The 18,422-nt window shown below is 32.6% G+C and overlaps 1 protein-coding gene across 1 annotated transcript in view; it reads left to right on the top strand.

The window, feature by feature from the left end:
* The first annotated feature begins 406 nt into the window (after nucleotides 1-406).
* The window catches only part of zcchc14 (zinc finger, CCHC domain containing 14), a 45,405-nt gene continuing 27,389 nt past the window's right edge, over nucleotides 407-18,422 (top strand). Inside the window, exons 1-2 of the mRNA XM_051951449.1 lie at nucleotides 407-2,378; nucleotides 6,493-6,705. Coding sequence (XP_051807409.1) covers nucleotides 1,884-2,378; nucleotides 6,493-6,705 — 708 coding nt within the window. The 5' untranslated portion in view covers nucleotides 407-1,883. The remainder of the gene's footprint in view (nucleotides 2,379-6,492; nucleotides 6,706-18,422) is intronic.

Below are 18,422 nucleotides of genomic sequence, written 5' to 3'. Positions count from 1 at the left end.
TTTTTTTTTTTTTTTTTTTTTTTTTAAAGTCTGCAGCTGTGGAGTGTTTGTATAAGTTTCTACATCACAGCTGTTTATACCTGCAGGTACAAGCGTTCAATGTCAAAGCAGACTTCCAGGGTCAATCTTCAAACATGCATCATTCTGAACAGTGAAATTCAGTCATCCAAAGGAAGAACCAAAGCACTTGAATAGAATAGAATCTTTATAGTCATTGTTAAACAACAACGACAGGAAGTTCAGCAGTTCTTGGGATTAGCAGCATACAGCAAAAGAGCATAAGTCATTTTTTATTATAATAACAATAAATGCCTGTGTTATTGAGGTAAATCAATATTACATCCAATAATATTAATTATGAAACTTTATCTCCTGGATTTATCTTTCTATCACTATTAGAATCACTTTGTTCCACATCTGCTGTTCTAAATGCACTATATTAAAAAAAATTCTAAATTAAATTTGAGATTTTTAAAAGAAACAACCACCCCTTAGTAACAGTCTAAAGAGAGATTTGATTTAAAAAAATGTCTCACCTTATGTCATTTTACTTATTTTATTGTGAGTATAATGCACATTTTTCTCGTATGGAATAGCCACTGAACCAGCCACACCAACATATTTTCACCTTACAGGCAAAACTTTATTTTTTTAAAGCCGATGTTACTCCTTAATACTCATTCTTGTGACTTTATAGTTGACTTTTCTTATTCATTGCACTCTAAAACTAAGTTTTACTTAATTATTTAAGTAATTTTCAGCGTTGTGTAAGTTTCTTTCCACCTAAACCACCCAAAATTCAAAAGTACTGATACTATTAAACTAAAAATCCGTAAGAATTTTTTCAGGAATAAAGACAAAAGCTTTCACAGCGATGAGACTGACAGAAAAGCATCATGTGAGCGTTTTAAAGGCCCAGTAACTGAGCTCAGATATGTATGAACGCATGAGAAAAAGATGTGGAATAGAGGGGGAGCGGATACCCCTCTGAGCCAATCACAGCGGAGCTCCTAGTGACAGACAGGCCCGACAGCCAATCAGAGGTGAGCATTCTTTACGGTGGGCCTGTCTTGTTGCCAGAGTTGGATAATGTTAAACACAGCTGTTTCTTTCTCGGTTTGGAGACTCATTGCAGAACGCAGAGACCCAGCAGGAACATTTTAACCAGAATTCATTCACGGACGCTGAGCTGAAGCTTTCAGTCGCCGTTGACTTTTCTCCAGCGGCAGCGTTTCAGCAGGAAACGTCTCGGAAATGTTTTAATGCGGTTTGCAGCGGCAGGAGCTCCGGACTGCACTTAGTTTGTGAACTTCAGAGCTCTCGGATTGTGCGGCGGCTTCTTGGACCAGTTGCGAGGAACCATGAGGACGGAGCGGCGCTGCGGGACGCTGCTGCCGAACCTGGCGGGACCAGAGAGCGGGGCGGCACCGAAGCGCCAACTGTCCGGATGATTCTCTGTCGTCGGTCGGGGCGGTGAGTTCGGATCCTGCGAGCCTTCCCTCCAACTCTGTGCCCTCTGGGGGCTCCGACCTGCGGAGGGACTCCACCGACCGCCGAGCTGAGCGCTTTGGCCGCACATGAAGCGACTTTGCGGTGAGATTATGGTTCCGACGGGCCTCCAGCTCCAGCTGCTGCTCCAACAACAAAGGAAACGACTCTTTCTTCTTTCATTTCGCTGCTCTGGACGCAAACAGTGAAGGAAATAAAAGGCGGCTTGAGTGAAAGTTGACAAATACACTTTTTATTTGCGTAATTACGCACCAACTTTACGCGCACGGTGCCTTTTATGTCGTGTTCCCTGTGAGCTGGACGTGTAATTGTTTAACTGCCGCGTGGGGTTCAGGTGAGAGCGGCTCAGGTGAAGCGTGGGTGGATGTGTGAGGATGGTGGAGAGCCGGGGCTGCGTCCAGAGGGAGGGAGTGTACCGCTGGTTCTCCTCCCTCTCCTCCGCCCAGAGAGCGGAGTTCCTGTGCGGCCTGCTGGACCTCTGCGTGCCCATCGAGCTCCGGTTCCTGGGCTCCTGCCTGGAGGACCTGGCCCGGAAGGACTACCACTCCCTGCGGGATGCGGAGATCAAAGCCAACAACCCGGCAGACCTGTCGGGCCTCACCAACATCACGGACGAAGTGGTCCGCAGCAAACTGCTCGTGTCTCTCGCCCTGCTCGGCTCGGACAACCGGGAGGCGGCGGGGGTCCTGTACCGGACGCTGACCCACATAGACACGGTGATCAATAACTATGGTCTGGCGCTGAACGACGGCCGCACAGAGGAGCAGTTCCTGCTGCTGTTCACCATGGCCTCCAACCACCCAGCCTTCAGCTTCCACCAGAAGCAGGTGCTGAGGCAGCAGCTGGGCCAGATCCAGGACATCCTGCAGGTGAGGATGGGGACAGATTAAAGGAAAAACCTGACCTCTGACCTCCATGGTTAGAGGATCTGTGGTGCTTTTAGTGGTTACAAGGAAATGTTGCTACACAATCAATACAAAGTTGTTCTGAGTGATGAAACATTTCCATCCTGGTGACAATAAAAGTGATAAAACTGTGAAATATGAAGAAAATAGAGAAGAACAGGAGACAAACTGATCAATCTCAGATAGTTTCATCTCTTCTGTTTATATTTTACATATTCAGTTCTGGTCACCCTTATCAATGAAAAAATGAAGAAGCTTAGTTATTAATGACAGGTTTTCTGTTATCACATGCTGGTAAAACATTACATTTAATGTATATTAGCTGCAAATATCGGTTATTCTTGACTATGAATAATCAACATCAGGATTCTGGCATCTTGCCACTTCTGTCACTGATTTACATCATTTCCAACCAGAAAAACGTACTGGTTGATTAAAAAAATACTAAAAATCAAGATGGTCATTGCTGTGAATCATTTTAGGCTCAATTTTACATTTTTGTGATAATATTTGCTCCTCATAACTAAAACATAGGCTTGAAAATGATTCAAAATGAAGCCTTGAAATTACATTTGGTGCCAAAATGTGTGTTTTTAATCACAAACTCCTTCTTGCTGCTCTCAGCTACGAACATGTCATTTACCCCATTCACTGCTAAATAACTCATGGCTGTCACATGCTGTTAAAACATCACATTTAATGCATATCGGCTCCAAATATCAGCTATCAGCCTTTCTTGAAAACCAATAATCAGCATCAATGTGGAGATTCTGACATTTTTCATTTAATTATGTCATTTACAACCAAAAAAAACTCACATTGGTTGAACAAAAATTGACTATAAATCAAGATTTTCATCGCTATGAATCTTTATAGGCTCAATTATTTGACATTTTAGGACATTTTATGATAATATTTGCTCCTGATACTCAAAAATAAATTTTAATTGTTATAAAATGAAGCCTTGACATTACATTTTGTGTGTTTTTAATGTCATGTAATTTACCTCCTTCACTCGTAAATAACTCATGACTGTTCTCTGTTATCACATGCTGTTAAAACATTACATTTAATTTATATTGGCTCCAAATATCGGCCTTTCTTGATTACTAATAATCGGTATCGGCCCATATCGATCGATCCCTTAAAGTAACTCAGTGTATTTCCAAATAAATCACATTTAGTTGATCAAAATGTGGCTAAAGATGGTAAATTCTTGGAAACAAATGGAAAAGCTGAACAGCAGATGGTGCTTTTAATCACAATATCAGATTAAATCAATCAAATTCTATGTATAGAGTTAAAAAACATGAAAATAAATATGATTTTATTTTTTGAGCCACTTTATCACCCAGAACACTAATTTAATATCAGATGAATTATCTTGGATGCATCCTCAGAGGAAGAGATTTTCAGTTTAATGGACAGAAAACAGTCCTATGTGAATAACAAACACACAAAAAGTAAAAGTCCTGCTGACTGACATGTGAGAGTTCAACTAAAACAGATTTATTACGTCCTCCGTCAGCAGCAGGTGAATGTTTTCATTCTGGTTTAGAGGAAAAGAAAGTGTCATAAGAACAGGTGAGTTCAGCTGCTCACATGATGCCAATAAACCAAATTACGGCTGAGACTCCGTCAATGACAGACCGACGGAGAACAAAGCAAAGAATGAGGTAGAGTTTAATGACATGTTTGTAGCTGAGAGCAGCTAGAAGGAATTTGTGATTAAAACACACAGTCTGGCACCAAATGTAAAGTCAAAGCTTCATTTTATAACAATTTCAAGCTTGTTTTTGAGTTATCAAGGGCAAATATTAACATAAAATGGCAAATAGACGTGCCTAAAATGATTTATAGTGATGAAAATCTTGATTTGTAGTCAATTTTTATTCAACCAATCTACTTTTTCTGGCTGGAAATAACATAAATAAGTAATAAAAGTGGTAAGATGGAAGAATACCAATGTTGATGATGATTGTTGATATTCAAGAAAGGCTGATAGCTGATGTTTGGAGCCAGTATACATGAAATGTAATGTTTTTACAGCATGTGATAGCAATGAACAATCATGAGTTATTTACCAGTGACTGAGCTAAATGACATGTTGGTAGCTGAGAGCAGCAAGAAGGACTTTGTGATTAAAAACACACATTTTGGCATCAAATGTAACTTCAAGGCTTCATTATATAACATTATCAAGCTTATTTTTGAGTTATCAGGAGCAAATATCATCATAAAATGTCCAAAAATTCCAAGTAATTGAGCCCAAAATGATTCACAGCGATGAAATCTTGATTTACAGTCAATTTTTATTCAAAGAATTTGTGTTTTCTGTTTGGAAATGACATAAATAAGCAATGTAAGTGGTAAGATGTAAGAATACCAATGCTGATTATTGGTAATCAAGAATATAATAACCAATATGTAGACCCATCCTGCTGTTCTTCTCCATTTTCTTACTGTTTTATCACTTTTATTTTCCACGAAGATTCAGATCTCATAGCTTTATTAATTCATGTTTTCCAGATTTTTTTTCGGGTCCGCCTGTGGCTGCCTGCTAACTTAGCTGCTAGCCGTTAGCCTAGCATTAGCTGCTGTGAGAGAAGCTAATTTCCTGGTTTGTGTTTCTGGTTCAGTTTTTGCTGCTTGAGAAACATTTCTGAGACCATGTCTGCCCTTCTTCTCTACCTATATTGTCCACTAAGGTCCACATCTTAAAGCTATATTAATAACTGTTTTCCCGACTCTGTTTCAGCCTTTCTGACTTACCCGCTAGCCGTTAGCCTAGCATTAGCCGCTGTGAGAGAAGCTAATTTCCTGGTTTGTGGTTCTTCTTCGGAGACATTTCTGAGACCACAGAGTAAAACAGACAGAGAGAGGAGGCTGCATCAGACGTGATTTATCAATAATTGGTCAATTAAAACGCAGATTATCAGAAAATACCAAATATTTACTACAGTAATCGGTCTATTCCTCATTACTTTCCTACCTATTGGGAGGTTCACTCACTTGGGAAACAACAGGTAGCAGATCAGACAGGTGACAAATTAAAGGAAAACTAACATAAAGTGTCTTGAGAAGGTGTTTGGATGTTATGTGCCATCAGAACAGTTTTCTAAGTTTGGAGGATTGAACAACATTGTCCTTATAGATAATCCTCACTGTATTTAACCTTTATGAACAAAATCATCTCTGTTTTAGAGACAATTCTGAGATCAAAGGAGACTGCATCAGACCTGATGAGTCCAAATGTCGATTATTATATTCGTGATTACCAGTATTTGGCATCAGTATCCTTATATCTTAGCATGTTTATCACTTATTTATGACATTTCCAGCCAGAAAAAGCGCAATGGTTGAATAAAAATTGACTATAAATCAAGATTTTAGTTGCTGGGAATCATTTTAGGCTCAATTATTTGGCATTTATGGACATTTTATGATGATATTTGCTCCAGATAGCACCTTAATTCAGAAATTACCAGTAAAAATCACTCAATAAAAATACCAACAGGGCAAAAAATGCCAGATATCAGCCACAATAATCCTATTAGGAGATTTACTCTCTTGGGAAACAACAGGTAACCTGGAGGATGTTGCGGATGGCAAATTAAAGGAAAACTAATATAAAGTGTCCAAGTCTGGTGGAGGAATGAGCACTGTTATTCTAAAAGATATTTCCTCACTATATTTCATGTTTATTAACAACAGTGTTGATATAATGTGCAATATTTCATTTTCATCTCGTTTTTCAGGTGTATTATTTCACTTTCATGTTTGATAATCAGCCAGATTGATACTCGGCTTATCTCTAGAAGTAAATTACTTCTATGTTTTGCTATAAAACCAACTATTTTTGGACTTTACCGTCTCTGGTCCATTCCACTAAAGTTTCTGTGCACAGATTTAATAAATAACAAGCGGAGGATTCTTTTATAATGTGTAAACTTCTCCCCAAAGTGTTATTTTCTGCTGTTTTTGTTCGCTTCACAGCAGCAGTGGAGATAAATAAACAGCTACATGTCGTCATATTTTGTTCTCTTTAGCTTCACACTGAGGATGTTTGTTGTTGCAGGCGAGCAGCAGCAGCAGCAGCAGCAGCAGTAGCAGCGGTGGAGGAGGAGGAGGAGGAGGAGGAAGCAGCGACGTTCAGGCAGCAGCCGTCTGCTACTCTCAGCCTCTTCATCATGTCCAGCACCAGACTCTTCCTCTGTCCGACGTTAGCGCCACCTACCTGCCCATGTCGGCCTGCCAGCCCTGCAGCGCTCACTGCAGCTGCTGGAACAAGGTAGGCAGAAGAGTTCAAAGGCAAGAGTTGGTTTGCATGAAAAACAGGATTTCTGCGGCCATTTATTCGCTACAGAGGCAGTTTATGACCTTTAACATTCTGGTGAGGAGGTCAGTTTCCATTGAGTTGTGCAGAAATTGTGCAGAATCTTTAAACTAATAAAACAGTCGTGTTTGATTTGGACTTTGTTTCATGTTTGTCACTTTTTTGTAAATGTTTTGTGCAATATATAATTTTTCAGGTGCAATATTTCACTGACATGTACAACGTAATGTGAAATATTTCATTATCATGTGTGATATGACTTCACTGCCTCAGGATCGTTGCCAGTATTATTTCTTACTTTTCTGTTCTAGTCTTATTTCAGCGTATTTATTTTATTTTCAGTCATGTATTGCCGCTTTTCAAAAGAAAATTTAAAAATGACTATGCGATTATCTGCAAAATGTAGATGTAAATCAGCTTTACATTCACATGAAATGAGATAAAATAAGATGACATGAAAAAAATACGATACAATGAGATGAGATTAAATAAGATATGCTAAAGTGAGATAAAATGAGATAAAATGAGATACAGTAAGCTGGGATTTGATCAAATAAAGTGAGATGAAATAAGATAAAATGAGATAAAAAGGGTAAAATAAGATTTAATTAAATGATATATGATAAATTGAGATTTAAAAAAAGGGTAACATGAGATGAAATTAAATAAATAAGATAAAATGAGATAAACTGAGATATGTTGAGATGAACTAACATGAGATAAAAAATTTAATTAACTGATATATGTGAAAATAAGGCATAATGAGATAAAATAAGATGATAAAATGAGATGAAATTAAGTAAAATACAAGATGAAATGAGATAAAATGCAATAAAAAGGATAAAATGAGATAAACAAGAGGAAATGAAATAAAATACCATAAGATAATATAAAATGAGAGAAAATGAGATGAAGTAAGATAAAATGAGAGGAAAAAGGATACAGTACAGTGAAATTCAGTAAAATACGATAAAATGAAATGAGATACAATAAGATAAAATTAGATGAAATAAGATTAGATAACATTAGCTAAAGTAAGGACATTGTTCAGAAAATGAAAAACAACATGACGTACGAAATTCAGTGCCTATAAAATAGAAAAGCAGCAAGAGTTAAGTATGAAACATTATTGAAAATAAAGCAAATTAGCTAAAATAAGACTTGAATTGAAAGTAAGAAGTAAAGATTCACACATGATAATGAAATATTGGACATTACATCAACAAGATTGTACATTACAGAGAAATTTTACATATGTGGTCTAAGTATTCTGCAGGAAATTGAAACATTGGACCTGAAAAAGTAGAAAGATATTAACTCTTGAAGTGACAAAACATGAAACAAAGTCAAAGATCAGTCAACAAATAAAGTGCAGAAAAAGTGACAAAAAAATATAAAAACACACAAAGATCATCTTTGGCTGTTAATTAAGATAAAGGTAAATGAGTAATCTAAATGTAGGATGTGATTAGATCATAAAAAGTAACAAAAGTACCAGATTTTGGCCAGAAGCTGTTTTATTATCGTCTCCTATTGCAGCGATTCACTGCTACTGGACGTTTTCTGGTCTGACTCGTTAGTACGAGGCTGAAATCTGCTTTAATTTACAGTTTAATTTGACTCATTTTATTTTAGACCATCTCCAGTGCTGTTCAGTTCGACCGCACAGCTGTAAAACTGTTACCAGCTGAATCTGAGGATGTTTTTACAGGTGCTTTGGGGCTAATATTTACTGAGACGTTGTGCAACAGCTTCCTGGGGAGTCTTGTTAGTGTGATTTTTTTTTTTTCTTTTTCAAACAAAACAGAGCTGCTTGTCTGGAGAATTATCACTAAAATGTGGTGAGTTCAGGAGCCAGAGAGCAGCAGGAAAACAGTCAGTAGAAACACAACAGATGTAAGAGCCTTTAAACATCAATAACAGAACAGTAATCACCTAAAGTACACTAATTAGAGCCAGAATTTAGTGATCAAAACCATAGAATCTGTTTGAAAATAATCATTGACTCAGTATTTCTAGAGAGAAGTTGAGCCTTTTTGTAAGAAAATCTTCCACATTGGTGTCATTCGACTGTTTATTTTATTAACTCTCATGTGTTATAGTTAAAAAAGTTGTAAAAATATCAAATCTATTTCTTTATTTCTATTTACGCCTGCCTATAAAAAGTATTCACCACCTTTTACTGCTTTTCAGAATTTAATTATTGTGAATTTAATTTGTCTTTTTTGGCTGGAATTTATTTTAAAAAAAAAAAGAAAGTCTCTTTCAGGTCAGAGTGACGTCAAATTTCTACAAAGTAATATGATTTCATTTTTTAAAATACAGTATTTACACATTATTTTATATAGTTTGATCATATTTCGGACATTTTCAGTTGTAAATGTAATAATGAATAGAAAATATATTAATATTTTCTTACATATAATTAATTGTTGCTTTTAATGTTGTATTTTAAATATGCATTTTTTATTGTAATTTTTAAATACAAAGATAATATATTGTAATATACTATAGCATAATGATGTAATACATATTAAAATATATATTTTGCATTTTATATTTTAATAATTGATTAAAATATTATAATATATTATAATATATACTATATGAATATATTTCTTATTTCCAATTTTACGTATCTATTTTTATTTTAATGATTAATTTGAAATATTATACTAGAATATATGATCGGATAATATAGGGAGAATTTTAAATGTAATCTTTTACATTTTTATTCATTTTAGTCATTAAAATATAATAGTGTATTATATACTATATAAATATATTGCTTGGTTTTTCTTTTACATTTATGTTTTTTAATAATAATGAATTTTTAGTATTTTAATAAGTATTGTAACATATAGTAATAATGATGAATTGTTTATTTTTAATTTGTAATTATACAGATTGATTGAACCATTACAGTCATATATTTTGATATATAATATAATTGTATTTTGCTTTTTTAAGTTTTATGTTTTCAATTTTTGTTTCAAAAGTTTAATCAATAATCAAAAAGGTTTTGTTTGCATATTTTAATATAATATTATAATATTTCTATTATAATATTTGCCTATTTAGTATTCAGTATTTTTAGTTTTTTGGCATTATATGTAATTTAATAATATGTTGCACATTTTCATTTGTAAATTTAATAATTCATATTTCTTTTATACATTGATGTATTGCTTTAAAGGTTTTGAATGTATGTTTTTTATTTTAATACTAGATAAATTATAATAATAATATATCTTTACATACATTATTGTAACGTAATTCATACTTTAAAATGTATTTTTTTACATTTTTATTTTAAGATTTTAATAATTAATTTTAAATATTATTATAATATGTTGCTTATTTAACATTTTATATTTAACATTTTTAATTTAAATAATTTATAATGTTCTGATAATATATTATAATGTATAATGTTTTGTGTATTTTATTTTTTATATTTTAAATTAATTGACATTATTTTGTAGAAATTTGTTTTCACTTTGACATGAAAGAGTCTTTTTTGGTGTTTTCAGTTTAAATTTGTTACATTTTCATGCATATTTAATTTTTAATTTCACCTTTTTCTGACCAGTAAAACAACTAGTTTTTATCTGGAGGTGGAGTTAAAGACATCCTTCGTGTTTCTGAGGTTGAACCACGTCTCGATCCGGTGATAAATGTTTGGGAATCATTCAGCGGTGAACCACAAAAATGCCCAAATGTCGATAGCAAGCGTTTGTTTCCAGCCAGACCTGGATGTTTTGTCCTGAAAGGTGGAGGTGGGGATTTCCCATGATGCCGCTCTCTCTCTTACTGTAACATCTGGCACCGAGATGCTCACATCTGCAGGATTACTGGGAGATGAGTTGCTCAGAATCGAGTTGCGTGTGTTCAGCCGCTTTGTTTCTAAACACACTTGGTCGTAGGTCGGCAGTAGACGTGTGTGAGCAGCGAAGGGAAAGTACCGCTCAGAGCAGCGAGCGTATTTAGTGTTTTGTTGCCCTTGGCTCCTGCTTAGTGCAGGTCAGCACATTTCTCTACGCTGAAATCAACCCTCTGTGGTGAGAGTGTGTGTGTTTCTGTGTGTGTGTGTGTGTGTGTGTGTGTGTGTGTCTCCAGTGGATCCCCAGGAAGTTATAAATGCTCTCTGGTTCTCTCTGGCCGTCTTTCTTCTCTCTGAAGGCAGCGACAGACTTTCATTCAGCGGCCAGCATACATTATTTATATTCAGACGTTCTGCAGCATAAAAACCTTCTGCTGAGCTTTCTGCACACACATGACACAATCAACAGCATTTCTCATGCTTTTTCATGCTCAGAAAGAGCAATAGATCAACAGTCAGTGCTGATGTTTGTCATTTTTCTGATGATTGGTACATAAAGGTGTTTGGTAAAGCAGAGAAAACAATAGAAATGTGCAAAAATGTGAGGTTGGACCCTAATGGGTTGGTGTTTTGGTGCAGCAGAGAAACAAAAGAGATGCATTTATTCATATTTTTGTCATTTATTTTCCAAATCGTGACAACTTTGGTCATAATTATTACTGCTAAGGCTCTTAAATGCAGCAAACAGTTAAAAAATAATGTCTTTAATCCATTAAATTGCAAGTATAAGATTAAAATACACATCTTTATTGAATTTTTTTTGCTTAATTATTAACCTAAAAATAAATAACTTAAATATCTAAATTTAAATAAGCAATATATTATAGTATTATATAATATAGAATTTTACTATACTATTTTAAATTTAATAAAAACAAATTTTATTAAATTATTATGCATTTTAATATGTTTTGGGTGTGTCTGAGTTAATTAAAAGTTTAACAAACTTATTTTAAACAAAGTTATATGTTATAATATATCCAATTTATTAAAAATGAATCATTAGCTTGTATTTTGACTATGACAGTGCAGTTTCAGCTGTAAAATTGTTTTGGAAAAAAAATAAATTTCAACCTAAAACTTCAATTCAGTTGAATTTTTTGTGTATATTGTCATATTTTACTACTTTTCTTTAATTTGACAATGATCTTAAATTTTCAGATTTTTATCTAAGTTATAAAACAATCTTTTTCACTTGCAGATCTTTTTTCAATTTCACACTTTTTATTTGAAAAAACTTCTTTCTTTTACTATTTTTTAAATTCACGTATCAAAACTTGAACTGTCACTTTCAAATTTTAGTTTCTCAGTTCAATTTATTTATTTCCATTCTGTTCAAACGAGCCTAAAAATGTGAAAATAAGTTTTTAAATAATGAAAGATTAGATGCCAAGTCTGAGACCTTATAATCTGCAACAAAAAAAAATCTTAATATTTAAGAAAGTGACAACTAATATTAAGTTTTCATACAGAGTCGTTTTTCAAAAAGTTCAGGATTAAAACTTAAACTTTCAGCTTAAAAATGTTGTTTTTAAATTCCTTTTTTCTTCAAATGTCCTTGAAAAATGTCAAAAAACGTGAAAATATAAAAAATAAAATCTAAATCTGGAAAAAATAGAGGAAAAATGACTATCAAAACATGCTTTACAGTGAAATGCGAATATAAATATCTGCCAGAATTAAATGAAAAATAATATTTAAACTGAAAAAAAGATAAGTAACATAAGAAGTTTTTTAATGAAAAAGTGTCAAACAGAAAAAATACGATCTGAAACTGAAAAAAGATCTGAAACGTTTTAAAAAATATTAGAACTGTAAAAATAAGATCAGAATGGTGAAACTTAAAATCTGCTTAAAAATGCCTAAATATGGAAATCAACGGTTAATTAAAATAATCAGAATTGAATGTAAATAATATTTAAACTAAAATACGCTGTTGTGTTTGTCAGAGTTCATGATCAAAACTTGAACTTTCAGTTTAAAAATTTTACTTTTTAAATGTTTTTTTTTTCAAAGGAGCAGAACTTTTGGCACTATTTTACCTCCGTACATTTGGCTCTTTTTTCTTCGTTAAATCCATTTTTTTGATTGAGCTTCTGTGTTGACGCATTTATCTGTTGATGACAAAAGACTGGGTGGGAAAACTTATTATTTTTCTCTTGACAGCAAGTAAAGTTGACATTAGAACACTTTAATGCTTCGAACAGCATCCATGACTGCATCGCTGTTAAAGTTATGAATCACGGATGAATCATACATCTGTGATTTGTGATGATGAAGATGAAGAAAAGCTTCAACGTTTGGCAGAAAGTAGCAGTTTAAAGACTCTGGTTATGAAGAATCTGGGGGAAAATAAGTGTGAATGCCTCGACTTCTGGTTTACCACCGTCGTTTACTGAAGTTCCACATAATCAGCAGTGGACAAAATGTGCAAACTTCACTTAAAGCTGCACCGATCAGTGTTTTTATTGGTCCTGGAACAGTACACCTAATGAACTGGGATTATGGTACAGAGAGAAATAAAACGGAGGCATTTATTAACATTTTTTTCATTTATTTGTAAAAAAATTACAACTTTAGCCTTAGTTTTTGCTGCAGAGGCTCTCAAATGCAGCAAACAGTCAATAAGAAAAGACTTAAAACGGTTTATTTGCAAGTTTAGAATAAAAACGCCCTTTAAAAGCAGTTAAATGCCCTCGTAATTACCTTAAGTTAACCAATAAAGTGCATTTTTAACCCTTCCTGTGCAGTTTCAGCTGTAAAAGTGCTGCTGCTTGTCTGTTTTGTAGTGATTACTTGTGGCGGCCATGTTGTTTGAATTAACTTTATTGGGACTTTCACTGAACATAGTGGAGCTTTGTATTTGAGCACAGTGTGAGCAGATTTTTTTTCCTGCAAGAAACGTGGAATTGAACTTGTAGTGTGGAAGTTTTGTCTCCCCTTTTAAACAAATACTGCCTCCTGTTTACACCATTTGATCTTTTTATTCCGTATTCTTGGTATCGGTCGTCACTTTCTTCCACTAGTTGGGTTTAATCAGCGCTAGTTGGATGTTTAGTTTCATGTACTAATTGCACAAAAACTCATTTTGTGTGTGTTGTTGTAATATTTTGAAGCCTAAAATTATTGAAAAACGTAAGTCACTGATAGTGATATTGGATCTTATTGTTAGTTTTTAAATGTAATAATTTATAAAATATAATAAGATATTGGAATATGGCATATTAATATTTTTCCTTTGCATGAATGCAGCATTTTATTCTTGTATCTGGTGATTTGTACTAATTTTTTATGTTTAACTTTATTTCTCCATTTTATTTTGACTTTTAAACAATTTATTCAAATATAACAAGATTGAAATATGGTATATAATATAATAATTTAATGTATATTTCAAAATCTGTAATTTCCATTTTGATAGTTAATTTATGTTATAATTTAATATAGTACAAATATATATTATTGTCCTTATTTTATATTTTCCATTTTAATTTCAATAATTATGTATTAATATTAATATATATGTCATATTTTCTGATGTTATAATAGTATAACACACACACACACACACACACACACACACACATATATATATATATATATATATATATATGTGTGTGTGTGTGTATATACACACACACACACACACACACACACACACACACACACACACACACATATATATATATATATATATATATATATATATATATATGCATCAAAAATCTAATTATAAGCAATATATTGCATTGCAAAATATAATATATTGCACTTATAGCACTTTTAAGTGCTCTCTTTTCCATTTTTATTTTTGATAATTGAAAAGAAAGTATAATAATAATAATAGTAATATATATATATATATAACATATAATATATATAATATAACATAATATATATTGGTTTAAATATATATATATATATATATATATATATATATATGTATGTATGTATGCAAATTTCGATCTGTTTTTTAATTGTAAAAATTTATTTTTAAAAATCTTAATCTTTTAAAAATTAGAATATAGTAACATGCTTCTTTTTAACAAACATTCCCATTTTTGTTTAATAATTCATCAAAATGTATAATAATAATAATTATTATTATATATAGTGTTATAATATATTGCTTTTAATATATCTATATATTTAATAATTCATCAAAATGTATAACGTAGTAATAATATATAATATATAATGCCATAATATATTCCTTTTAATATATGTATATATTTAATAATTTATCAAACTGTATAATGTAATAATAATATATAACATAATAATAAGCAATATATTATTATATATTATATTTAAACTTTTCTATATATTTTTACATTGTGGTAATTAATTTAGAAACATTATTATAATATAATAGCATACTAGTTCTTTTCAATTTTATATTTTTAATTTATTGGCATTACTTTGTAGAACTCAGTTTTCACTTTGACATGAAAGAGCCTTTTTCCTGTAGATTCTTGTCCGGAAAACCAAATTAAACTGGCCGTGATTTAATGTTGAAAAGCAGCAGAGGTACTTTTTATAGTTTGTATGAAACACCTGTTAGTACCTCACTGACTGCATTGAAGTGTTTTTAACAAACTGTCCTCACATGAGACAGACTTTAGTGTCCCTCCAGGTTTTGTTTCCGTCCTCCAGGATTTTCAGTCGTCTTGCTTCAGCCTGTTTTAACACGAAGCAGCTGGAGGCCGACGGACTCCACAGGAAAAATGGCTGAATTTTATTTTCTGCAGCAACAGTTCAGCGTTGAAACAGCAGCGGCCACATCTGTCGTCCTGCTCAGAGCTGCATCATCGCCTCGTTACATCCGAGCTTTACTCATCTATAAAAACAAACTAACAGCCGTTTTCTCTGGCAGGAGGAGGAGCTGCAGCAGTTTTACATGTTTTTTTTAATGTTATTTCCAGCTACTAGCGAGGGCCACATGTTTTCCAAATATCTCCTGATTTCATTTCCACGCGGTTGTTTTTCTGTGTCTGTGATTCACCGTTTCTCCTCCGTCCCTTCAGCGACATGCGGATGTGGCAGCAGCTCATTTTAATTGTTTTCAGATCTGCTGCCTGCACTAAAAGCAAAAGCACCGATTTAGTTTTTCCTCTGAATGAGTAACGCGGCTCTTATGTAACCTACGCTGTCGTTTATTCACTATTATTTAAATAAATCAGCCTTTCTGGGGGATTTTCTGAGGAGCTGAGCAACGTCCAACAAACTGAAACTACCAAACTGAAACCCAAAGTGCATTTACTCGAATACTTGTGTTTTACTCGAGTATTTTCTTCTAGTGACTCTTTATATTTCTACTTTTAGTGCATTAATGTGCTTTTTAATGTAATAAATTCATCTCCCAGCTTTAGTTGGTTAAAAAAAAGTAATATTTTAATACAGAATACATGAAAACATTTCTAAAAATGATATTTTATTGTAGATTAAACTACATAATGCTTTGTGCAGTTACAGTAGAGTTTTTAATTTGAATAACTTTAATATATTTTTAATAATTTTGCAATTCATCAGATAAAACAAACATTATGAAAATGTTTTTTAAATTTTTTTAGATTAAATTACATAACATACTTTTCCCTTTTAATTGTTTACATTTATTTGTAATATTTTGTAATTTAATATACTAAATAATCGATTTATTAATCAGGAAAATACAAACAAAGCAGTCCAATATTATATATTTCTCTGTATTCTTTACAAATGAATATATTTTAATACAAAATTCATGACTATTTTTTAAAAATGTAGTATTTTATTATAGATTAAATGACATAACTGTTTGTACAGCGACAGTAGTTTTTTTCTTTTTAATTGCTTTCATTATTTTATTAAATTTATGATTTGGATTTTGATCACCACTTTGAAGTTTATGGATTTCTAGTTTTTAAAAAACAAAATTTTAATTTGTTGGCTTAAAAAAATGAAAATATTTCATAAAAATATTCCTAGTTTTGTGTTTTAGTAGATACATGTAGATTTGTCACTATATTCACTATAGTTTTTATAAACCAAATAATCAACTGATTAATTAAGTAATCACTATGAAATGAAGAAGCAGAAAAATGCTGTGGAAATATTACCGTATTATAAATAATAATTTATTTCTGTTTAACAGTGAAACGGTGACAGTTTTCAGATTAAGCACTTTGAGTTTTACTTAAATTACATTTACCTGCTTGTATTTATTTGACTCTTAAAGCCTGATGAAGACAGTTTCTGTCCAACTTCACATTTTTCTCTCATGAAGTTTTCATTGCATCGAGGTGGAGTGCTTCTAATTTGATCTTCGTTATAATCCTCACACAGATCCGTGTCCGTCTCCACGCCCAAAACTGTGGTTTTTTGGAACTTCTCATCAAGTCGTCACTGCAGAAATATTGACCACAAATTTCAAGAAAAAGCATAACTGGAGCTCTGTGAGAGGCTCTCATGTTTTTGGTTGAAAAAAATAGGCATTGCTGGTATTTACAATAAAATGAGTATCAAAAAAACCTAATAACGGTGTAAAACTAGACCTAATAATAATAATAAGTATGTATGTTCCATTTATCAGAATAAACAGCAGAACTCAGTTTACAATTATATTAATCATTTCTCTTTGTGGAAAAAACAGTTTTACAGCTAATTTCTGCATTTTCTCCATCATGGAGCCCAGTTTGTACAAGAAGTAGCCACAAAATAATGGATTTGCTTTACATTTTAGTAAATCATACAGTTTTTCCCAGCAGACAATCTATTCAACACAATTAAGAAAATAAATCTCTGCTGCAGGCATTTTATGGTGAGATACACGAAAAAACAACAATTTAATACTACAAAACATGGTTCCTACCTGTTATAAGGGCTAATATATAAAAAACTACAAGTATCATCATATCAAATGATGGAAAATCTGGGGAGCTGAAAATGTTTTAGAAAAAATAAGGAGAAGAGGTTCTGAGTAAACAGTGAAATTACACTATGTAGGATTTAATGTAGGGCTAAACCAATTTTCAATATTTAAATTAAGGACTTTTACTTCTAATACGGTATTTTTAGAGTGTGATTTGTATACTTACACTTTACCCCTTAATATTTATTCCCATTTTTACCAAATAACACTCAAATTTGGAAGCATTTTGTCTGTTGGAGCACAAAGAGATTTAAGAAGTTTGTTCAAGTACCACTTTACTGTGTATAATCAAGTAAAAAACTGCTGTGGTGAGCTGCAATACTTTGCACAGTTTGATTAGTGCAACTTTTAAATGCTGTATAATTTGTCAAATTTGACTAAAGATGGAGCAAAGCCATTACAAATAGGGCAGAAGAACTTTATTTTGGTCTGTTTTAGGGTCGATGAGCATCACAGAAGTTCAGTGAAGGATCTTCTGATGTTGTAAACAACAAAAACCTGAAATCTCACAATTTAACACACTTTTGATTGTATTGTTTTAACTCATTCCCATCTGACCGCAACTGTAAGGCTTTTATTTTGAAGACAACCCTCTTTTGTAGTTTTGTCATATATAAATATTAATATTTATGCGTGTCTTTATTATGCATTTTAGGTTACATGTGGTTTATTTTTCTTTTATTGTGACCAGACAATGAATAGAAATTCCAATCCAATCACAGTAAAGACCGTCTAAAGTGGAAGCAGTGACCTGTATTTATACAAGATTACATGCAAACACAGTGATTTCTGTCTAATTATAAGTATTTATAAGTGTAGCAGCTTAAAATTCTCATAAACAAGCAGTGAATCGGTCAAGACAAACCTGTTGGAACA

Source organism: Acanthochromis polyacanthus, chromosome 8 (assembly GCF_021347895.1).
Source record: "Acanthochromis polyacanthus isolate Apoly-LR-REF ecotype Palm Island chromosome 8, KAUST_Apoly_ChrSc, whole genome shotgun sequence".
In the NCBI taxonomy this organism is placed as follows: domain Eukaryota; kingdom Metazoa; phylum Chordata; class Actinopteri; family Pomacentridae; genus Acanthochromis; species Acanthochromis polyacanthus.
Note: the sequence above shows the minus strand (reverse complement) of the source record. Positions and strands in the feature narration are given on the sequence as shown.